This window comes from Rhodofomes roseus (assembly GCF_022264815.1).
Source record: "Rhodofomes roseus strain CIRM-BRFM 1785 chromosome Unknown C8Q71scaffold_7, whole genome shotgun sequence".
NCBI lineage: Eukaryota > Fungi > Basidiomycota > Agaricomycetes > Polyporales > Fomitopsidaceae > Rhodofomes > Rhodofomes roseus.
The window spans coordinates 787,642-809,151 of record NW_025952963.1 but is presented as its reverse complement, the minus strand read 5'-3'; the positions used below and the strand labels follow the sequence as shown (position 1 = coordinate 809,151).

The following is a 21,510-nucleotide window of genomic DNA, read 5'->3' as shown; positions in this document are numbered from 1 at the left end:
TTGCTCTGAAGCAGTACATTGCATTGGGTCACACAACTGGTTGGTGAAGCCTCTACATGGGCTTATGCTACATCCTGCTGAGCCTGCTCTGGCTCATCCCACTCCCATGAGCCTTTCCAGGCCTCTGCACCCCATGCCTGAGCCATTTGCCCCACCAAGGTGTTAGCAGCAGTGCCTGTGACAAAGTCCCACTTGGTACAGATGAACATGCCCTTCTTGCAGCGAGTGAGCATGACATTGGTTCTCCTGAGATCCTCCAGGAAGCCAAGGCCCCTAGTCCTGACAAGAGAGATGATGATGTAGTCCTCCTCATTGCCTGTACAGAGTGTCAACCATGGAAAATGTGTAATCAAGTCAGATATTCACCTTGGAAGGAGTCCACATTGAAGCATTTGTCCTGCCATGCAAGACCCATCTCCTTCATTTCTCCTTCAAGGAGATTCCTCTGTGCATCATAAGGGGTGATGATCCTGTAGTCCTTGCCCTCCTCCTGGAGCTTGGCAGCAATCTTTAGGGCTGCTTGCCTCTCAGGAGCATTCTGTGTACCATTGATAAGCATACACTCCAACAAAAACACAGAGACAGAGCTTACCTTCCAACTTGTGCCATCTCTCTTCTCCTCACCACCCTCCACATCAACAAAGTAACTCTCAGGAATTTGGATGGGGTGGAGGGGGTTTGATGCCAGCTGAGCATCATACACAGCTGTAGAGATGAAGTCCCCAATATGGGGTGGCATTCTGTCTGAACCAGGAATCAGTCACATTTCACACTTGTGCAGAAGAAAGCTCACATTGTGTATCAAGCATCTGTGCACTTGAGCGCAGGTGAGGAACCTCAAATATGCTCTTCAGCTCCTCATTTTCATCCTGCCCAAATGGTGGCACTAGAGACATTGACAATTCAATATGACAGACAATTACTACTGCAAACTCACATTGTTTGTCATCACCAATGAAACACATTTTACGAAGGGATGGGAATTGTTGCAGAGCAGGGATGTAATCATTGATGGATATTTGACTGGCTTCATCCACAACCAGAGTGGCCATAGGGACAAAGGCAGTGAAGTTCTTGATGCGAGGGTTGGAGAGCATGGAGAGTGTAGAAAGGATGACAGAGCAGCCTTTGAGGAGTTTGTGGGCATGCTTGAAGCTGTCAGAGCGAATCATATTGTTGTTGATGACAGTGTAGAGATGTTCATGCCTATGTTCAATGAGTCAGCATGCAAGGACCCAATAATCAATAGGTGTAAAGCACCATCCCATGTGGAAGTCTTTAGAGACAAGGAGTTTCCAATCCAGAAAGCCAACCTTGGCCAGCTTTTCAGCAATGTTCTTGACAGCCACATTGGTCTGTGCAACCAGCCAGATACCCCTCCTCCCACCAGCAATTGCAGAGCAGACATAGGCTGCTATGACAGATGTCTTCCCAGTCCCAGGAGGACCCTGTATGACAGTCACACGATTAGGATTGGTGTTGGAGAGCATATGGTGAACAGCTCTGTGCTGTGAAGTGTTCAGTGGCTGAGCATCAGAGATCTTAGGAACCTTGTCAGAAGATTCAAAGTTCTCAGGCCAGCTGAAGTCCTCTTCAGGGCACCAGATGTACCGCTGGAAGGGGCTCTCAAAGAGGTTGACCTGACCTTGCAAAGCCCCAAGGACATAGAGTGCCTTCTGGGTCTCTGCATTAGTGGCCCTGTCTCCCCCCGTGGAGGTGATGCCTATGACCGTCTTGCCCTCGAGGCTTATCTCAGCCTTCAGTTCAGCGGCACGACCCGCGGTGTCAGCAGTCCGCCCATGGACCAGATACGTAGCTCCGTGTTCGTCGACAACGGTGAACTGAGCCTCCTGTGCAACATCGACGATGTTTGTGTCATGTCAATGAGAAGAACTGGGTACTCACGGTCTCTCGTTGGATCCTCGTTTGGTATCTGTCTGACCGGACGTTGAGTTTCTTCCGATTCACGGACGGTCCGCTGAACTCGTTCGCGGACGTGGTCGGCCGCTGCGAGGCGAGGCGCTGATCAGCCCGCGCGATCGACGCGATCTGCGCGAGCTCCTAGAGATGCGACCGCCACGATCGCTGGTAAGTACACGATCACCATCAGGGCTCGATAACTCACGGAGTCGCTCTTATCTTTGGTGTTGACCCGCTTGACAGTGTTGAACTGCTCCTCCATGTTTGGGATGGCCGGCAGGAAGCAGGCCAGCCAGGCCTTGAGTGCAAGAGACGTCTGTCGAGCCGGCTTAGGGTCCCAGAGCTTTTCCCGGAAGGCAGCCTTGATGTTCTCCTCGTAGATCGGCCACTGATCGCCGACCGCAAACTTGACAGCGGCGAAGGGCGACACGATCTTTTCCTGGCTCTCCGGGCAGATGCCCTGGACGCTGATCCCATTCACGATGCGCAAGCCGTGGTCGAGGAAGAGGGAAATGGCGAGCTGGCCGATGTTGAAGGCGTAGAGTAGGCAGTCGGGGTTGGAAAGGACTTTGGTGAGCAGTACCCCGCGACCTCTATACAGCGTGTCTCCTTTGCTCTTCTGGAGCTGGATGACTAGGACGCGCGACTCTGTCGCAAGAGCAATCGCAAGAAGCTGGTCGGAAGGGCCATACGCGGGCGCAATGCCGACACGGATGGGATTCGGGAATGTGGGTGCGCTCTTCAGGAACTCGTCAAGGAACTCGTCCGTTAGGCTAGCCTCGAGCAGCGTCTCCTGTCGAATAGGTGGCTGATGTTTATCAATGAAATTCTGGGTGATGATGCGCTGCAGCGGGGGAGGAGCCATGGTGGATGAGAGTCAACCTGGGATGGTGGCTCGAAGAAACGCGTGTGGCGTCTCAACGGTCCAGCACGGGATAATGGATGCGGCGATGGTCAAAGCTCGGACAACAATCACACAATGGGATTTATAGATGCTATCATTCAATGAAAAGAAGCAAGATAACGCGCGACTAAAGCAACGAGGCAGAACGCCCTAGAACTCCCCCTGCAACACGTCCCGCCAGGAGACCCATCCATCCGCCCATTCCTTCGCGAGCTTGCCCACGAGAGAGGACTTGGCTTTCCCTTCCATGAACGCGCGGCTCGTGCAGATGATCATGCCTTGTTTGCAGCGCGAGAGCATGACATTCGTTCGCCGCAGGTTGGACAGGAAACCGATCTTCTCCGAACGAACGACGGAGATGATGATGTAGTCTGCCTCGTTGCCTGATAGAAGACATGCGTGTGAGCATGAATTTCGCTCAGCTGAACAGCTTCTGTCTTACCTTGGAAGGAGTCGACGTTGAAGCATTTGTTCTCCCAAGGGAGGTTCGCATTTTCCAGCACACGTTCAAGGAAGTTGCGCTGTGCGTCGTACGGCGTGATTACGCGGTATGACTTCCCTTCGCTGTGGAACTTCCTCGCGATCGCGACAACAGCATGGGCCTCTGCTTCATTCTGCGGCGTCATCGTGTTAATACACGTTGTTATCAAGTGAGGAAAATGCTCACCGTCCAACTATTATTTGACTTCGCCTCCTCGCCGTGGTTGACGTCTACCATTATACATGATTTGCGAGTGGTAACGGGATGGATCGTCTTGAGACGGCCGCCGTATACACGCTGCGAGATGAACCTGCCGATCGGCGTCGGCATACGGTCTGCGCGGTAGACAAATCGCTTATGAGCCTGGGTACGCAGTTAAGCAAATAGAGATGCATACATTGTGTGTTGAGGAATAAGGCGTCTTCTCGCAGATGCTGCATCTCGAAGATGCTGGATATCTCGCCCAAGTCATCCTGTCCGAACGGGGCGACTGTATGTTCCGCTTAGTATGCCATTCGTGACCCTGGCGCTGAACGATTCACTCACGCTGCTTGTCGTCTCCGATGAAGACTAGCTTCTTGATGGTGCCACCGTAGCGGCCCAACAATGGCACGTAGTCGCTGAGCTCTATCTGACTGGCTTCATCCACGATTACAGTCTTGAGGGGAACCATGCGAGTGAAACCTGCACTAGCCAGGCGTGGATGCGAGAGCATGCTGAGAGTGCATAACATGACTTTGGACCCTAATAGCAGCCTCTCGTTGCCGACGATGTCGCTGTCGAAGTCATCCGAGCGTATGACGTTGCGCTCGATCATCTCGTACAGGTGCTCGTGCCTATGGAAGCGGTCATTGAGCGTGTCACGGCGACAATCGGTACTACACGACTCACCATTCAAGATGAAAGTCTTTGGAAACCAGGACCTTGAAGTCGATGAAACCGACGTCCGCAAGCTTCTCCGCAATGTTCTTTACGGCGACGTTTGACTGCGCGATCAACCAGATGCCGCGGTCCTTGTTGGGGAGGTTCATCAACTCGAGGACCGAGGCAGCTATGACCGTGGTCTTGCCTGTGCCGGGAGGTCCATGCACGAGGCAAACCTGGTCAATTGGGTTCTCAGAGATGATGCGGTTGACTGCCGCGGCTTGCGAGTCGTTGAGACGACGACCATTGAGGTCAACGGGACGGCTAGACGCTCTGGCCCTTCGCACGGATCCACGAGCGGGACGTTCAAAGATCTTACGGACGAGATCTTGCTCAAAGAAACGAAGCGTCCGCCGTAACACCTCCAGCATGATGCTTTCGCGCTCCTTTTCGGCAGGTGTCAGGTCGTCTCTGCCGATCGTCACGATGCTGACGATCCGTGCAGTTGGCGCGATATACCTGTTTGCCTTGATCTTTGCAGTTTTACCGTTGACATCGAATGTGCGTCCCATTACGGTCTTTACAGGACTGTTCTTTGCGCCGTACTCTATCTGCACAATCTGCAAGCCGCTCATAAGCACAAGCACGACTTCATGTTCGGATGAAGTTGGAATACCTGGTTACGAGAGTGATCAACCCGCATGCGTGTCTTGAAACGCGCCTGCCCAACATGTAACTGGCCTTCCTTCTGTTCGAAATCACCAACGACGTCGTTCTTCACCCTGGTTGGCTTGAGCATATACAAGCGCCATGCCACTCGAGCAAACTTCGCAAGCCATTGCAAGTGCTGATGCGAGGTATTCAAGGTCAGGGCTGCGGGGACCATGTCGAACGCGACTTACTGGGACCGGAACCAACGTCGTATTGATCAACGCGGCACTTTTGAGTTTCGCGATCAAGTGAGGCATTGACCCGGCCTGGCAGGCAGCCCACGCACGCATAGCGAGGTTGTCAGTGCCACCGGCCGCGAAGGCCCTCCCCTTGAAATGGTCGGCGACGGATGACTTGTACACCTTCGGCTCACCGCCCAACAAATTCATGAGTGTGTCGAGGGCCCGTCGATCACCACCCTGCACGGACTTCAGGTCCACGGCCTCGACGAGCGTAAGCTGGTAATCATAGTATAGTGCAAGCGCCAGCGTATGCATGTCGAGTGCGAATTTACGGTGCTCCGTGCTGTGTAGGAGCATCCTCCGGAGAACGTCGCGGCCTATCGGACGCTGTTGGGTGTTTGTCTGCTTGCCTTTCTTTGGCTTGGACGTCGCTGCAGGGCCAGGCATACGGATACATAGGACGTGTGTCGGTGTTGCGAAAGCGAGGTGAGTAAGGCGACCTTTGACGCCTTGGGTACATGCTACGCCCACGACGTCGTCGGACAAGGCAGATAGAGCGTCAAGAGGGAAGTCGACGAGGTCGGCTTCGTCTATTTCCATGACGAGTAGCTCAGGATGAGAGGTCCTGAGGAGCGTCTGCTTAATGTTCCAACTGCGACGCACCATGATAGGTAGTGAGCTGTAGGCGAGGGAAGGTAACACGCCGCCTAGCTCAGCAACGGGGCCTTATACAAGTCGCCAATGGTACAGCGTGTGCCGCAGTAGTTGTTATAGCTCTCGCGTGGATATGAGTGTCCCTGGGGGGATACGCGCCTTGAGGTGCCGAACCTTAGATATCGTGTCAAATAGGCAAGTAATCTTGACAGCAGTCTGTGATGGATAGGAACGAGGGAACGGACGAGTCAGGGATGTTTGTGCGAATACCCTGCGAATACCGCGCATCCGTCGATGTGGACCGCCGAAGCTTCGAAATAGGCAGAGGTGCTGCTGCCTATGGAGACATTGTTCGGCATCATGCATAGAGTCGCACCCTGAAAAATATAGAATCGTAAGATGGACTCGTGGACTGGAGATGGAAGTGCTGACCCTTGCGCAAAGCTGCCAGTGGCTGCACCATAATGAGCGTTCTGCGAGAGAGCCGCACGGGCGCTCCGTCACGCCAACTGTCACGACCGCACAGTGGCACACGCTGTCCGCTCCTTCCGCACCCTTCACCAGGACCTTGTACCCGTTCAACCCTCTCCTGATCATGGCAACACCATTTCTCGTCGGTGTCGGCGCAATCGCAGCCGCTGTTGTGGGCAGACAGATGATACGCAGGGCGGGCCAAGGAGCCGCTGAGCAGTGGGTCAAGGGCGGCTTCAAGGCGAAGATGGACCGCAAGGAAGCTATTGCTATCCTTGGTCTAAAGTACGAGCCCTCTGACTGACCAATGGATGTCGTTCGTGACTGATTGGGACACGCGCGCAGAGATAGCCCACAACTACGGAGCAGGCTCAAGGACGCGCACCGCCAGATCATGCTCGCCAACCACCCCGACCGCGGCGGTTCACCATACCTTGCCAGCAAAATCAACGAAGCAAAAGACTTGCTTGAAAAGACCGAGAAGAGGTAGCAGGGCGGTCTATCTAGTACGTACACTCGGAGTTCCCGTGTGTTTGCCGTCGTACTCATTTCGATCGCCCAGTCACGATGCATTCATGTCACTACTGTACCGTATCCTTATAATACCAGCACCATTCAGCCGAGCAATACCTCGTCTTCCATCTACGACCACCACGCATGAGGCATCCGACTAGCATCGCCACGGAGCTGTGTTTCCCACTCCGTGTCCACCCTGCCGAGTTCGTCAGCAAACGAGTGCACAGGGCATTTGCGGTCCACTTGTGGTGAGACGACAATTCAGTAGGAATCGAGCCTTGCATGCGCATCGTGCCCCGGGCCCTCTCGCCCTCACTCGACACTCACCGAGTATTCAGTTCTCAGTGAGCTGACTAAGCAACCGCTCTCTTTCATTAAGCCTCCATGTCTTCGATCGACCTGCCTCCATCTAAGCTCGGGACGAAGGAACAGTACGTGAGCCAACGATAGCCAGCTGATAGCAGCAGCAGACCACCATTTCGCAGCTGGGATGGCGTATACTCCTCAGAGTTCACGAACTTCAAGGAGATCGGGGACGAGGGCGAAGTATGGTGCGTACTCCATCACCCTTTTCGCTGTCACATATCCTACAGACCAACCACGCTGCGCTGCCTGCAGGTTCGGCGAAGACAGCGTGGAAAAGATGGTCGACTGGGCCCTCGATCACGTCCCGGCCGATCCGGCCCCATCCATCCTCGAGGTCGGCGCGGGCAACGGCAACCTCCTCTTCGCGCTGTGCGAAGCGGGGTTCGCGCCCGGGCGGATGTGCGGGCTGGACTACAGCGCGGACGCGGTGAAGCTCGCGCGGGCGATCGCCTCAGCCAAACAGCGGGAACAGGATGCGGAGGAACACGAGGAGGACGCGAGTGTGAAGGGGCCCGGGGCGATCACGTTCGCTGTGTGCGACTTCCTCGCAGAAGATGTGCCTGCGCTGGACGGCGTGGAGGGGACGGCGACTTGGGATCTCGTCCTGGATAAAGGTACATTCGACGCGATGGCTTTGGTGGGACAGAATGATCAGGGCGTGAACATCGCGGATGGGTACCCATCTAGAGTGGGCAGGGTGGTCAAGCCCGGCGGTTATTTCCTCATAACGTGTATGTACTCCTGCCTCCGGCCCCACCTGCCCTCACACCATATCGCCGCAGCTTGTAATTTCACGGAAGAAGAGCTCAAGGCGAAGTTCGCCACGGCGGAGACTGGCCTGGTGTACCAGTATGTACTCAAAGACCGCCCTCTACTCGGATTACTCTGGCTCACAGCTGCACGCGCAGCTCACGCATACCGTTCCCGAGCTTTTCCTTCGGCGGCAAAAGCGGCAACGTCTACTCCAGCGTCGCATTTCATAAGCAACCCTAACCAAACACCACTCAAGCCCTACAGCCCCGCGACGACATCCATCCCCGTGCGCAACGTATCCCTCGCCACCTGACTCGCCCACCTGACAAAGCCCTTCTCGTCGCCCAAGGCCTCCCCGCGGAACGCCTCGCCAATAAAGAAGATGAGGCCTACCGCGAGGTTCTGCACCCGGGTCGCCTTGATGAACACCTCTTCGAGCGGCCCGCGGTTCCTCGTCGGGAGCGCGTTCGGGTCGGCGCTGAGCAGCGGGGTGGAGACTTGTGTGCTGACGAAGACCTGTGTGAGGAGCTCCTTGAGGAAGGTGTGCGACTGGGGCTTGAGCACGGTGAAGTCAACGGGCTGTATCACGCATGTCGATCAATACACTAGTTCAAAAACACTACATGAAACAACGGACCTTGAGGATCGCAAACGTGCAGCAGTCTTTCGCGATCCACCAACCATACGCCCTCGCGACGTTCCGGAGCCTCGTCGACGAGATGCTCTTGACGTCGAACCCCGCGTCCTCGCCGAGGTTCTTGATGACCTCCGCGCCGCCCACGGCCGTCTCGCCGAGGTCGCGGAGGAAGTCCCACAGGCAGAACTGCAGCGTGATCCGGTGCGCGTGCGATGTCCTGCACAGCTGCTGCCCGACGAGAGTGTAGAATGGGTTGTACATCTTCTCCTGTGAGCGTATGGTAAGTGTCTAGTCTGCGTGAGGGGGGGGGGGACGACGTACGTTGCCGCAGCAGTGCAGGATGACGCGGATGATCTCGCGCTGCTGGACCTCGGTCAGCTTGAGCTGCGAAAGTCGTTCACATGCATCCACGTAGTCCTGTGTCAACATTGAGCACCACCCCAACCACCGTGCGGCCCAGGCCCAGGCGTACCTCACTGCTCATCAGCACGACGAAGCCCCCTCTCCGAATCTCAGTGTTCATGCCCTGCTTCCGCGCCAGCTTCAGCAAGACGTTCTCATTGATCGCCTCCGCGTCAACGCTCGCCTTGCTGGAGGCCTCACGCCGGGCCTCCTGGTGCTCCACGAGAGGATCACCTCCCCAGGCGGCCCCGACGAGCCACCACTTTCCTTTGCTCCCCGCATTGTGCAGGTCCTCAAGGCTCACGCGGAGGGGTTCGTGCGACAACACTACACCGTGGACTCGTTAGCTCTACTAACACAATGCTATGAGAGCCGGGCCATACCATGGCGTTTCTTGCTCAAGCCTGAGAGGAACTTCTTCAGGCGCTCCACCGTCTCTTCGCCCGCGGTGCTCGCTGCGTTCTTCTTGACTTTATTGTTCTTGAGGTTGGTCAGGGTCTCAATCATGAAGCGTGCTCGGGAGCTAGCAGATTTCTTAGCAGAGCGTATACGGGCGCACAGCCTCGAACGGACCTCATTGCGTTCGCTTGGCTTGGTAGCTTGGAGTGCACACTTTGAATGATGCTCTTGAGCGCCGTCGGATCGTCCTGTCGCAGCTGATGTCCAGAATCTGGTCACCGTAAGACGTCATGAGGGTCGCCACATCGTGAGGAGCACTCACTTCGCGTAATCTTCAAGAGCAGCTCTATTGCAAACTCCGTAAGGTCGCCATCCAACAAACCCCGGATAAGATCGTACACCAGGACGCAAGAGACGACCTGGAAGTTGTACAGCTCCGAGAGCAGGACGATGAGGTTCGAGGCCTCCTTGCCGAAGTTGTCCACATCCTCTTCCGGCTTTGCCTCCGAAGCTGCTTGGGGTGCAGGCCGGCCGCTTTGAGCCTCTGCGAAGTGGCGCTCGTACTCGGCGACGGAATTCTGGAGGAAGTATGCAGCTGGAACCGAGGTCAGTGGGGGGACGCTGAGCTGCGTCGGTGAATCACGGACCGAATTCGATGCCGATGAGTTTGTGGAGGGCAGATACGAATGCCGCGTGAAGGACAACATAGGAGTCGAGGAGCATTGAGTGGGAGGAGATGCCGTCCACAATGAGAGTAGTAAGCGTAGACGTTACGTCTGCATTCCAGAGCTCAGCATATAGAAACGCATGAGAAAGTAGATGGGTGCTGACCATGTCGTCGATGGTTACGATATATCTCTTCGACACCGTCCACCATAGATGCGATGTTCTGTTCGGTCAGCCTTCACAAGATACATAAGCCCAGACTTGAGGTGTCATGCGACCAAAACATACCTGTTAAGCAGTCCCTTTAACTGTCTCATGAGCTTAAGCTGCGCTTCTGACTGAACAGCCACTTCGCCGCCCTGTGTGCGATTCCTCAGATGTGGGGGAATATATCGCCCGGCCGGAGTTGTCGCTATTTGACTCTTCGTCAGGAAACGGATCGTGACACCAGGATAAGCGGGTACGTACCAGATTTTGGTGCAGGGTCCGGACTAGGACCCTCAAGGGAAGCGTTTGTAAATTCCTCGTCATCGCTCTCACTGTCGTCCTCCTCCTCGCCTTCTATACCACTCCATTCCTGGTCTTCGCCCGCCTCTGACATCCCACTCATATCTGCGTCTTCGTCTTCGTCTGCATCAGAGCTCTCTTCTGCATCTGAGTCGTCCTCGGCATTAAATGCATCTGCGTCAGACAGGTCTCCATCAAGTGCACGGGCACTGGACTGAGAAATAGTCAAGGATTGCAACCGGCACAGTTCTAACATTTTCACGCACCTTAGAGCCAGGAAGTATCGAGGCTTCTATGGAGTCGAGATCCTGTAATAGGTCTGTACATTGTGAGCCGAGCTAAGAACCCTTTAGGCACCTAGCAAGGAATATCGCACCGTCAAGCCCATCCTCCTCTCCCTTCCCGTACTTCTGAGTCCGTTTCCCTCCTTTGCTATACCCAAGCTTCGACTCTAGATAGGCAATGTATGCATCCTCTTCCTCGTCTTTTCGGGATCGTGGCGGAGCCGCAGAACTCGAGGGCACAGACTTCAGCTTGGCCTTCTTCGGGGCCGCTTCCGAGCGGCGCGCTAGCTTCTCCAGAGGTGTCTGCGATTGAGATCGCGACTGGCCCGCATCTGAGGCACTTTTGGCAGGTTTTGGTGCTTTGGGAACCTTGGCAGGTTTACTATCATTCAAGGCAGAGTTGGCGGCTGGTGCGACCGGTGCAGGCTGGGTGAGCCTCGCCTTCTTGCGCTTCGGTGATTCGGGGTGCTCGTGTTCCGCGAGCCGCTTGGTATGTGTATATTGTGGCTGGGCATGTTGCAGCGAGAAGAACTGAGTCTTGCGCTGTTTCCGACCCTCGCGCGCCTGCTTTCGGGCCTCCTTCCTCGAGCCCCGCCGGTTTCCTGTCTTTGGTCTTCGGTGGTGACTATCGTCTGCATGTTGCTCAGTCAGTGCAACCTAATGAAGTATTTGAGACACCTACCAGTCTGGCCGCTGAGCTCTTCGAGCAGGGACTGGGGGAGTGAAGGCCCCGATTGTGCGCGCATAATTTGGAGAGGAACACATCTGATTGGCTGTCGCTGCAGCAGCGGGAAGCGGTTGTTTGCGCCTGTTGTCGACCGCCTCCGATCGCCTGCCTTTCTCGGATCGCATAAATACACGCCACTGACGCGTCGAGCAAACAGACACCAACAACGCGCTCACTGCGACGCGCTCCACCGCGATGGCTGCCTCACCTACCAAGCGCAAGCGCACAGGGCCATTGAGCAAGTACTTCGGAGGCATGGCAGGCGACGAAGAACCCGAGTCGAACAGTGTGCCCTCCATTGTGGACCCCTCCGTACCACTGACAGCTTCGTACACATACCATTCGCCCTGTCCTACTACTCCTGGACCCTATATTCTGGGAGTCGACGAAGCCGGAAGAGGACCCGTGCTGGGGCCGCTTGTCTATGGAGTCGCTTACTGCCCTGCCTCGTACCAGGATGATCTGGACAAGCTAGGCTTCGCAGGTACGCGTCCACTTTCCTCAGAGTGCCCTGAATATCAATGAATCCTGATCGTGAAAGCCAGATTCAAAGACATTGACTGCCGCCACACGCTCAACTCTGCTGGACACGCTATGTTCTGATCCTTCAAACTTGGCTTGGTCTGTTCGAGTGCTATGGTGCGTCCGCTTTCGAGGTCATTCACTGTGTGTTCCATTCTCAGCTAAGTTACGTTCATACAATCAGTCCTCAAGCAATATCCTCAGGGATGCTTCGGAGACCTCCCACAAACCTCAATCGACAATCCGAACAAGCTACCGTTCTGCTCATACGCGAAGTCCTTGACCGTGGCATGGAACTATCCGAGGTCAGCCTCAGTCGCTCCAAACTCTTGGACCGCACATTAATGAGAAACCCGTGTAGGTCTATGTGGACGCGCTGGGCCCAACGAAGCCGTACGAAGCCTATCTGTCCTCTCAATTCCCTGGCATCAACTTCACCGTCACCGCCAAAGCCGACTCGAAGTTCAAGATCGTCGGCGCAGCAAGTGTGGCCGCGAAGGTGACACGAGACGCCTGGGTCGAGGGCTGGATGTTCGAGGAGCACCAGCCCGGCGGTAAGCTATCCGACGACACTGAAAATCAGCAAGAGAAGCCAAGATGGGGGACGCAACTAGGCAGCGGCTACCCTTCAGGTTCAATCTGCTCCTTCGGCTTTCCCGAGCTCGGCAACTGAAATGGCGTTTGCAGATCCGAAGACGCAGGCATGGGTCAAAAGCTCCCTCGAGCCAACATTTGGCTTTCCTGCACTGGTCCGTTTCTCCTGGACGACTATAAAGATGGTGCTGGAGAAGAGCGCACATCCTGTGGAATGGTAGGCAGCATCTCGGTTGATTAGCTCGAATACCCATCTCACCAACACTATGCTTGTAGGATCGACGATGGTCAAGCATCCTTGACACAAGCTTTCGGGAGTGGCACCGGCTTGGATAAGAACCGCTGCGCAGTAGCAAAGGACCTCTGCATACGCAGCGTCTCCGCGCTATAGTGCCGTCACCATACAGGATACCTTTCACGAAACCCATGACAACTTCCGCAATTGCATTATACATACTGCACATACAGGCCTGAGTCTCATAACGATGTATAACTAGTGTACGACATACAGTGACCAATAAGAACCGGAACAAACACCACGAACGACTCGCGAACTACCGCCTCTTGGGTGGCGGCGAGTCCAAAGGCTCTCCACTCGCCTTGCGCTTAGCCCCCAAGCCGATGACGAACTTCGTACGATCCAGAGGTGTACCCTCCTTCGGCGAGGGTTCCACCGCGCGTGAGATGCGGGAGAAGCCTGGCCGGGGAGCGGGCGAGCCATTGCTCGTCGACGAAGCGCCCGCTACGCCTGATGGCGCGGGGCTGCCGTTATGCGTCGTCGGTGCGGGGAGAGTCATGAAGCCGCTCGAGTCGAGCTGAGGTGTCGACACCTTTGTGGCGTTCTTCTTCTTCTTGGTCTTCTCTGTCTTGCCCTTCGAGAGCGGCTGGGCATCGAGGAACTCCGCGGCTTGAGGCACGGCACTGAAACAGCATTGTGAGTATTACTGTAACAAACGTAGAGGCGTACGACTTACCCTCTGTTGCCAACGGAGAGAACAAAGTGAGCCTGTCCCGCCTTCTCCTGGCGGATCTGGAACGCCTGATTCATGCTCAACGGCGTATCCCCGCTCGCCATCGCCTCCTGCTTCTTCTCCTCGGCGATCTTCTTCAGCCTCTTCTCCGTCTTCAACCTGCCCGAGCCCTTGCCGTGGAATTTGTGCGAGAGCGCCTTCCACGCCTCCTTCGGCGTGAGCTCGCGGCCGAACTCGTCGTAGTACACGATGTTCACGTCGGGCTTGTAGTTCTTGTACAGCTCGAGATTCTGGCGCGCCTCCTGCTGCTCGCGCACGCGATTCTCGTACTCGCGCGTCGCCTGGTCCTTGTTCCCGCCACGCCCCTTCGTGCGCCCGAGCTCCCGCTCTGCGAGCTTACGCCTGTAGTCGGCGAGCCAGAGGTCTCTCTGCAGCTGAATACGCTCCCTCTCCTGGTCATCGGCCTTCGGCGGCGCGAGAACACCTTGATGGCGGAGGATGTTGAGAGTCGATGCCATACCAGAACTGTATGTCTGCTCTGTCGAAGTGCCCACCTCAACCTCCGAATTATCCGTAGCAGCCTTCTCAGCGGCCTCCGTCTCCTTGATGGCGTTCTCGATCGCATTGAGCATCTCCTCGTCATAGTCTTGCTCCTCCTTCACGCGAACTTCGCCTGCCTCCAGCTCATCCAGCACCTCGTCACCCTCTTCCATCTTGACATCAGCAGACGGTGAATGAGGTTTCGGCGTCTGTCTCGATGCTGGTGCTTGCGAAGGAGACTCTTTCTTCACGGCTACGGGGTCGTACGTGATTGCGCGGACAAACTCTGAGGTGTCATCGAATGTCAGACCGCCATCGCCATCGTTGTCGTCATCTTCGATGTTGATGACCTCAACTGCACGACCTTCCGGCTGAGCACGCTCCTCGGCAACTGCATAATGAACCAGTTAGTCACTGGCAATGCGTGCAGGAAGGTACTTACTTCTGCGCGCAATCCCCTCCGGCGAGAGCTTCTTCGACTTCTGCAGCTTTGCTCGTCGTGAACGCGCAAGCGCCGCTTGGAGCTCATCGTCATCTACGAAATTGGTGTCCAGGTTACGCGGTCGTGGCACAATCGGCTTCTCGTCTACCTGCATCTGGTCGTCACCATTGAGTGGAGCGATGTCGGACTCCTCTGCCACTCTTCGTGAAGGGCGTTTTTTCTTGGTCTATTAACAAGCGATGAGGTCGGTGAGAAGTTCCGCATGGGACGATAAGGACGAACTGACCTTTGGCTTCTTGAAACCGACGTCACCTTCTTTCATATAGTCCGCCGACTCAATATTCTCTATACGACGATGGTAAGTGAATGCTGCAGGATGGTACCAAAACACGCACTAGCGTAATCGATGGACAGCAGGGACTTGTTAACCGTAGTAGCAGACGCCTCCTCCTCTGCACGCTTGGATTGGGCGGCAGACTGTGCAGATCCACCCAAACGGAAACCCTGCACAACAGATGTCAGTAGCTAGGCGTGATAGCGTTGGACGAATAACTCACCGTTTCCTTGGAGCCCTCCAAGAACTCATCGTATTTGGAGAGGACGTTCCGCTTCATTCCCGCATGGCCGGGGGCGAACTCCTCGTCGTCGTATCCAGTATACTCTCGCCGCTTGATCTTAAGCTCTTTATTCTTCTTGGTCCTCTCATCTTCAGCTAGGGCGACGTTCTCGAGCTCATCCTCTGCGGTGCAGGGCTTAGCATGTGATGATACAACACGCAAACGAACTCACCCTCATTGTCCAGGATACGGCTATCTTTGAGGGTAAGTATCCGGTCCTCGCCTTCCTCCATCGCTCCGAAGTCATGGCTGACCTTCAAGCCGGCGAGATCCCCTACAAGGAAACAATACGTCAGAAATCCATCGAAACTAGGCGGTCTATGTGACGCACTCTCCGTGTAGTCCTCCTGGAACGCCTTGTCCATGTCCTCCAGCTCTTCTTGTCGTTTCTTAGCGAGCTCCCTCTCCTTCCTCTTGCTCCGTTTGATCCATTTCAAGGCGTCGTCTGCGTCGCCGTCCGCATCACCGAGCGTCGCACCTTTCAGCTTTGCATTGAGCTCTCGCCGGTTTCTCACCCTAGAGATGGTTCAATGAGCGTGATTGCTCGAAAACCGCGCGGGCCTGTACGGCCAACAGGGGGTAGAAGCAACTATCGCGGGTAGAAGGAATGGGTGTACTCACTTCGCGATGCTATCCTGTATCTTCCTATAGAGGGCAGAGCATAAGCCATACGCCAGGAGATCTAATTCAGTGTACATACTTCGCTTCCCGCTCCTTCGCCTCCTTCTCTCGCTGCTTGGCATAGTTGTCCTGTGCCTGCTGCTCCTTGTCGTCTACCGGCTTGCTGTCGTCCGTGAGCGGCTTGAGACCCAAGGAGATACGAATCTTATTCGTCTCCTCAAGAGTGATGCTCTCCTCCTTGGACATGGTGACGGACACAGGGTACAAGTGGAGTGGCGGATATGGTGGTGGTCAGCAAGGAACACAAGCCAGATCTTGTGGCGGCGTAGACAACAAGTACTTTCGGAGTTTCAATGAAACTAAGGCGTCGCATGCGTTTCTGAGTTTCTCATTACACTATCTTTGAAATTGTACTGATGACCTTAGTAATGACTAGTGTATTGTCAATATACGCGCAGTACCGACAAGGATGCGGTGTGCGCGCCCCACGCGCAGGCAGCTAGCACTCGGATGCTCTCAGACAATGAAGAGCCCTATGATTTTCCCAAAGGATAGAGTACATACAACTGATACGAGAGTATGATTGAGCGGGGTGGAAGTCTAGTGAATCAATGAGAACTGCCAGGGGGAGAAGGATTTTTAGCAGTCATTAGATACTAGTAACAGATCCTGCGAGTCCGTATTATGCTTGTGCGAATTGGAGGGAAATCCCTAGGTTCATGCAAAGCATTACTCAATGCCGGCCGGCGGGCTTGTGCTCCACATCTTCATTATCACCAACAACCATGTCCCAAAGTTCGGGACCGTCGCGGATGAGGCACTGGCAAGACAAGTCAGTGACTGATCGCTGACTGCATCTCCGAGGAGCACGAAAACACTCACAATAACCACTTCGACTGCGATGAGCGCAATGATAATCAATTCCATTCTATGTGCTGAAGTCTGAAGGGGTCCGATGAGCTCATCCTGTGGCACTACATTCACGACCTCTCACCTCTGTAAGGAGTTCCCGCAGGACGGATTGCATCTTCGAGAGCTGTCAGCACGAGCCGAAACCACGACAAGTTCTCCGAAATGACTTACCTCAGCGGCATATGTGATTTTGTCATTGACCGACTGCGTACGCAACTTTATCTCCAGTGCAGCACTCAGAGAGTGGAAGTAATCTGGGCACACCGGTTAGAACGTAGATGGTGCACGAAACGACCGATGCACTCACTCTCCAGTACCGGTTCAGCCCAGTAGAAGTCTGGAGTGTCGGCGAAGTTTTCCCTGTTCAAGTTGAGGCCCTGCCTGAACTTCAGCAGTTCACCGAGCTTCATGACCAATTGTTGTCTGCTCAAGCCTGGCTTGCCCGTCCGGTGGAGCGTGTCCGGTAGTACGGCCATCGACGACAAGTACCTCTCCAACGAGACCTCGAGGGCAGAGAGAGCGGTTGAGCGTGATAGGGCCTGAGAGTAGGCATAACGAGCCAGAATAGTATCGTGAGGCAAGCACGGTTGGGGCAAACCCTTTGGCAGTGCATCGTCCGTGTCCAGCGGTGGTGTGTGGCCAAGTATAATGAGATCGCCTTGCAGCCGTGTGTTTCTGCAGGTTGTTCGTCAGAGCTTGTACACAGCTAGATGGAGTGCATACTCACTCCTCGGAGTCGGTCACGAACTCCAGGTCCTCCGTCTCCGGTTCACGCAACGGCGAGATCTCGATGTCCGGCTTGCGCAAAAATTTTGCAGCAAATTTCTTCGCTTGCTCTTCTTCAAGCCCCCAAGCTACGAAGCTCCCGTTACCGAAGATGAATATCTCGCCCTCCTTCCCATCCTCTCCCCAACTCGGGATCCACCATGACTCGTGCAAAAGCTTAGCTGAAGGTGGAAGATATCTGCTAATGCTGCGCAGGTCGTAACGCTCCGCGGTCGCAAGTGTGATGATGGGCTGAATGTCGCTGCGGGTCGGTGTCCGGTTCGAACGAATAGGCAGCGATGCGGCCGCTGTCCTGCGCAAAGAGGTAGAAGCCTTTGGCTTAGGCTTGGGCTTGAACCCCTCCTGAGATGGAGTCTGTCTCGCCGCTTGCGCGACCCCTCGCTGTAACAGAGTAGCGGGAGGCGACGTTCGCAAACACTGAGGTCTGCTACCGGTGACCAGCCTACGTCGAAACTGAGCCCGGACAACGCCTAGACTACTCATCTAGCCAGTTTGAGATTTAGCCTGTCACTCGAGATGAGCGTGCTCACCATTGCGGATGGATGGCGAAGACTCGAAAGGATTGTCACTGTCAGAGGAAGCGGAAGGCAGAATGCGGAACAACTGGGGAGGCCCGGGCCCGGGGGTATGTCATGCAGGCGCCCAGACAAATCTCAGCCACACACGCGTTCACTCGGCCGAATCGACCGGGCCCGGGCATGTCGCGTCGCGACGCGTCTCCTGCATGACTGACCTTTGAGTGACTGAGGTCCTTCGGCTTGACAGGGCGCACCTAATACAAGTCTATGATCCAGAGAAATACACATAGGAATCGATGCCACCTTAGCTTGTAATTTACTTTTCTCCGCAACGTACGAGCACAGATCGGTACAGACAGATGAAGAAAAGATACCAAAACACAATGTAACCAGGGATAACGGCAATGCAATTCGTCACGAGCGTCATGACATCTCCACGTCCTCGTCACTATCTTCACTTCCCTCGACATCCTCCCAGCCATTCGCATCCTCATCATCCCCGTCCTCTGGCGACGGTTGTATGCCCAACGCCTCCAATTTGCCGATGAGCTCGTGCACATGCTCCAAGAGTGGTTTGTCCGGGTGGTCCTGGTTCACATGCGACTATGGGAAGACGTCAACCACAAGTTCAACGCAAAATACGCGTATGACACGTACCAATTGGCAAGTCTCCAGGCAGTCACGCGAATCCCTCGCGAGTTCTTCCCAGGCGAGTTCATCAAGTTTGCCTCCACTTTCTTGGGCTTGCTCCGCCATGAGGAAGAAACACCAGCCTTGCAGATACCATGCCTCGACTTCCTGATCATCAACGGCCATGACACCTTGCAACACGAGAAGAGCCGGCTCAAAGAGAGATAGTTCCAAAAATAACCTTACGAGCGAAAGGCGGGAGGAGATTGGTGGCAGACTGACATCGTCTACAGGCGTGCTCAGTGCATCCCTTGGCCTACCCAATGTGCGGACGTACCTGGTTCCAAGTCCTTCCACTGGGTCCATGCTTGCTCCAAGCATGCTTTTGCATCGTCCGGTCTTTGTTGCGAAAGTCGCACAGATGCCAAGCTCTGCAGCGCTTCAGTATTGCTCGGATCGGTTTGCAATGCCAAATTGAGGAGGTCCTCGCAATTTTTCTCAGCTGCAGGATCGAAGCTATTGTGTTCTGAAAGTGAGACTACGCAGGTGACCGATTCTGCACTCGGACGTACCATAGATCATAAGACGGATCCATCCATATCTCCACCATGCCAATTAGAGCTCGGACAATACTCTGCCTGAGCTCCTTCTCGTCATCAGCCGTGACGAGGGGATCTGTAGCGCGCTCCTTCCCCTTCAGCTGGCTATTCAGGATGTCCACCGCAGCCTGGTAATGTTCCAGTGCTGAGTGTGGATCGTCGCACAACTGGGCCAAGTACAGATGCGCAGATGGTGGTGGTGTGAGCGGAGCGCCTGCCCGCGGAGGCAGCAACGATTCGAAAGTCTGCGATCAGTCATAGGGCTCGTAATTGCGACTCGATTGACGGTCAAGCAGGTACGTACCATTTTCGCTGCATCCAAATCTCCCGTCTCCAGCTGGATCACACCCAGCAATTCCTTCCCCTCCACGCTATTTGGTTCTCGTTCTAATATCCGTCTTGCAAAGCGTCCTGCGAGATCATAGTCGCATTCCACGACTAGAGACTGTGCCTTCTCGAGCAGAGCGCCAACAGACGGTTCGCTCTGGCTTTCCTCGACAGCTGAGACTTTGGTGGACAACACAGTTCCCTTCTTTGTTTTTGTGCGCGTACGCCCCATAATGACAAGTCGAAGGGTGGCTCCGAAGTTTAGTAGAGGAGGATATAACCCGGGAAAGCTTTTTGAGATGAAGGCTTTCCGCCCGGCGCGGAGGAAATTGACACAGATCGTGATCTCGGGGACGCCCGATCCGATCGCCTCACATTCGCTCGTCTGGCGCCACAACGGCTCTGCGCTTAAACCGTGATCGTGTCGTTCGTCGCTGCTAAGGGCTGGATAGCGTGCTTCGCGGAATTCATCTCACCGACGTTCATTACTGCGGTACATTGACGTGACATGTACCCTGAGATTCAAACAGACTTGAAGGGGAAAGGCAGACAAATGCAGGACGACTCAGGGCTTTTCCTCGAACGGTTGCAGACGTTGTTCGACAAGACTTTGGCGGATCTTCGTTCCTTTGCTGAACGCGAGTCGCGCCCGTTTGAAGAGGTAGGTTGAAATATATCTACTTGCGCACAGATGGGTCGGTACATACTCGAGCATAGATCAGGGACCAAGTGGCGAAGTGGTTCTGCAAGGACCTGTTCAGCCCGGCCACACAGCCGCAAGGAAGCCTGGCAGAGCGAGGTGAGTTACCCGCGGCTCTCCTTCCATCCCACTGAACATCACACAGTTTCTTCTATATTGATGGCGACTTCACAAACACTCGAGTCTCTTGAGGACATCGCGGGTCTACAGTCGTTCTTCCTCGTGGTCAATCCCAGTGACCCATCAGATGAAGGCTTCCTCGGAGGAACTGTCATGGGCCGCGAGTTCTGGCGGTGCCATAGAGGTTGCGGTGCAGCAGGTGCGAAGCTCTTCCAGGAGCAATGCATGAAAGCCAAGGAGGCAAAGTCAGGAGAGCTCGCTCTCCCGGACATCCCGCTCGTGAATGCGCCGCCTAAGAAGAAGGGCCCGGCAAGCTCGCTTAAGTCTGAGGTGTATTCCCGGGTACGGGACGCGATTAGGTGCGCATTGATATCTGACCCACCACCGATACCGTAGTAAAATGTGTTCGAGGCAGAGCAGCATCGGGCGTCCGTAATGCCGAGATGAAGTGGACGGACCACTCCAAGCTAGACGTCTACGGCATCCGGGTCGTCGGGTGGCCTCCGTCTGTACCACCCCAGAACCCCTCCACCTTATCTGTCGCACAGAACAAGGAGGTGCTCGAGGCACTGCGTAAAGGGCGTATGTACTTCGAACGCATGGCCGTTCCACAAGATCTCCCGGAGACCTCAGGCTCAGTCCAGACTGCTTTCAAGGCGACACCCGAGGACGCGATGGATATTTCCTGGGCATACCGAGACCCTGACGAGCCAGCCGCAAAAGTGAGTGTTGAATGTTGTCACTGTGATGTCCTGTGCAAGGGCAGTCGATGACTGAGCGCGGCGACGGACTACTGTTCACCTGCTTGTCGTTTCTCACAGGGGTCGTCTCCTGGAAATGATAGCGGTCCCGAGACGGCATTGAACAAGGTCGGCGCGGGCGAAAGGCGTAGCATCGACCCTACACCGTCTGGCTCGTCTATCGTACCTGATACGAGGATGGCGGAAAATGATCTCCCGCAGAAGCGACCGCGATTACAGTAGCTAACATGATATATGTGTTTATCCATTACATAAGTACCCCATAATACCGGAAGCTACTCCGAAGGCTAGACAGAGCGACAGATGTACGTGTGAGCCATATGAATAAGGCGATGCGACATGGTACAACGATGGGTTGGACACTCGCACGTTATTTTCCCCTTCCCAAGACAACCCCTCTGAAATA

General features: G+C 55.0%; 10 protein-coding genes across 10 annotated transcripts; 4 read left to right on the top strand and 6 right to left on the bottom strand.

Moving 5' to 3' along the window:
- Positions 1-62: 62 nt before the first annotated feature.
- Positions 63-2,883, bottom strand: C8Q71DRAFT_832652 (P-loop containing nucleoside triphosphate hydrolase protein; the record flags this gene model as incomplete). The annotated part of the gene is made up of 9 exons (XM_047926387.1): positions 2,126-2,883; positions 1,906-2,061; positions 1,261-1,850; positions 938-1,206; positions 794-886; positions 593-744; positions 367-538; positions 285-316; positions 63-215 (listed from the first exon to the last, which is right to left on the bottom strand). The coding sequence occupies exons 1-9, from the start codon at positions 2,783-2,785 to the stop codon at positions 63-65; spliced, it is 2,277 nt and encodes a 758-aa protein (XP_047780402.1). The 5' UTR covers positions 2,786-2,883.
- Positions 2,884-2,974: 91 nt separating this feature from the next.
- Positions 2,975-5,662, bottom strand: C8Q71DRAFT_795949 (P-loop containing nucleoside triphosphate hydrolase protein; the record flags this gene model as incomplete). Its single annotated transcript, XM_047925643.1, has 7 exons — positions 2,975-3,160; positions 3,253-3,438; positions 3,492-3,640; positions 3,852-4,141; positions 4,197-4,818; positions 4,854-5,016; positions 5,072-5,662. The coding sequence occupies 7 exons, from the start codon at positions 5,660-5,662 to the stop codon at positions 2,975-2,977; spliced, it is 2,187 nt and encodes a 728-aa protein (XP_047780401.1).
- Positions 5,663-6,213: 551 nt separating this feature from the next.
- On the top strand, positions 6,214-6,831 carry C8Q71DRAFT_807405 (uncharacterized protein). Its single transcript, XM_047926010.1, has 3 exons — positions 6,214-6,472; positions 6,533-6,693; positions 6,750-6,831. Exons 1-2 carry the CDS (start codon positions 6,312-6,314, stop codon positions 6,675-6,677), a joined length of 306 nt encoding a protein of 101 aa, XP_047780400.1. The 5' UTR covers positions 6,214-6,311; the 3' UTR covers positions 6,678-6,693; positions 6,750-6,831.
- Positions 6,832-7,111: 280 nt separating this feature from the next.
- On the top strand, positions 7,112-8,482 carry C8Q71DRAFT_751500 (S-adenosyl-L-methionine-dependent methyltransferase). Its single transcript, XM_047923317.1, has 5 exons — positions 7,112-7,134; positions 7,189-7,254; positions 7,322-7,800; positions 7,852-7,918; positions 7,978-8,482. Exons 3-5 carry the CDS (start codon positions 7,347-7,349, stop codon positions 8,060-8,062), a joined length of 606 nt encoding a protein of 201 aa, XP_047780399.1. The 5' UTR covers positions 7,112-7,134; positions 7,189-7,254; positions 7,322-7,346; the 3' UTR covers positions 8,063-8,482.
- Positions 7,791-11,491, bottom strand: C8Q71DRAFT_532463 (uncharacterized protein). The gene is made up of 14 exons (XM_047919172.1): positions 11,400-11,491; positions 10,810-11,349; positions 10,700-10,752; positions 10,395-10,647; positions 10,215-10,338; positions 10,092-10,162; positions 9,908-10,036; positions 9,583-9,855; positions 9,435-9,531; positions 9,245-9,384; positions 8,932-9,188; positions 8,781-8,876; positions 8,460-8,726; positions 7,791-8,401 (listed from the first exon to the last, which is right to left on the bottom strand). The coding sequence occupies exons 1-14, from the start codon at positions 11,461-11,463 to the stop codon at positions 8,081-8,083; spliced, it is 2,685 nt and encodes an 894-aa protein (XP_047780398.1). The 5' UTR covers positions 11,464-11,491; the 3' UTR covers positions 7,791-8,080.
- A 208-nt stretch (positions 11,492-11,699) lies between these two features.
- On the top strand, positions 11,700-12,951 carry C8Q71DRAFT_704729 (ribonuclease H2 subunit A; the record flags this gene model as incomplete). The annotated part of the gene is made up of 6 exons (XM_047920403.1): positions 11,700-11,928; positions 11,990-12,083; positions 12,151-12,271; positions 12,328-12,598; positions 12,654-12,777; positions 12,837-12,951. The coding sequence occupies 6 exons, from the start codon at positions 11,700-11,702 to the stop codon at positions 12,949-12,951; spliced, it is 954 nt and encodes a 317-aa protein (XP_047780397.1).
- On the bottom strand, positions 12,651-16,050 carry C8Q71DRAFT_751467 (SART-1 protein). The gene is made up of 12 exons (XM_047923316.1): positions 15,831-16,050; positions 15,752-15,775; positions 15,462-15,646; positions 15,303-15,404; positions 15,071-15,252; positions 14,909-15,017; positions 14,800-14,858; positions 14,514-14,739; positions 13,535-14,462; positions 13,070-13,481; positions 12,838-13,016; positions 12,651-12,778 (listed from the first exon to the last, which is right to left on the bottom strand). The coding sequence occupies exons 1-10, from the start codon at positions 15,995-15,997 to the stop codon at positions 13,115-13,117; spliced, it is 2,349 nt and encodes a 782-aa protein (XP_047780396.1). The 5' UTR covers positions 15,998-16,050; the 3' UTR covers positions 12,651-12,778; positions 12,838-13,016; positions 13,070-13,114.
- A 215-nt stretch (positions 16,051-16,265) lies between these two features.
- C8Q71DRAFT_751465 (uncharacterized protein) lies at positions 16,266-18,112 on the bottom strand. Its single transcript, XM_047923315.1, has 7 exons — positions 17,980-18,112; positions 17,391-17,932; positions 16,971-17,338; positions 16,835-16,917; positions 16,746-16,778; positions 16,634-16,693; positions 16,266-16,571 (listed from the first exon to the last, which is right to left on the bottom strand). The coding sequence occupies exons 1-7, from the start codon at positions 17,980-17,982 to the stop codon at positions 16,485-16,487; spliced, it is 1,176 nt and encodes a 391-aa protein (XP_047780395.1). The 5' UTR covers positions 17,983-18,112; the 3' UTR covers positions 16,266-16,484.
- A 106-nt stretch (positions 18,113-18,218) lies between these two features.
- Positions 18,219-19,853, bottom strand: C8Q71DRAFT_832634 (uncharacterized protein). The gene is made up of 5 exons (XM_047926386.1): positions 19,501-19,853; positions 19,170-19,441; positions 18,935-19,113; positions 18,625-18,884; positions 18,219-18,570 (listed from the first exon to the last, which is right to left on the bottom strand). The coding sequence occupies exons 1-5, from the start codon at positions 19,753-19,755 to the stop codon at positions 18,391-18,393; spliced, it is 1,146 nt and encodes a 381-aa protein (XP_047780394.1). The 5' UTR covers positions 19,756-19,853; the 3' UTR covers positions 18,219-18,390.
- A 75-nt stretch (positions 19,854-19,928) lies between these two features.
- Positions 19,929-21,353, top strand: C8Q71DRAFT_751459 (uncharacterized protein). The gene is made up of 4 exons (XM_047923314.1): positions 19,929-20,184; positions 20,241-20,322; positions 20,369-20,702; positions 20,759-21,353. The coding sequence occupies exons 1-4, from the start codon at positions 20,032-20,034 to the stop codon at positions 21,114-21,116; spliced, it is 927 nt and encodes a 308-aa protein (XP_047780393.1). The 5' UTR covers positions 19,929-20,031; the 3' UTR covers positions 21,117-21,353.
- Positions 21,354-21,510: the final 157 nt, after the last annotated feature.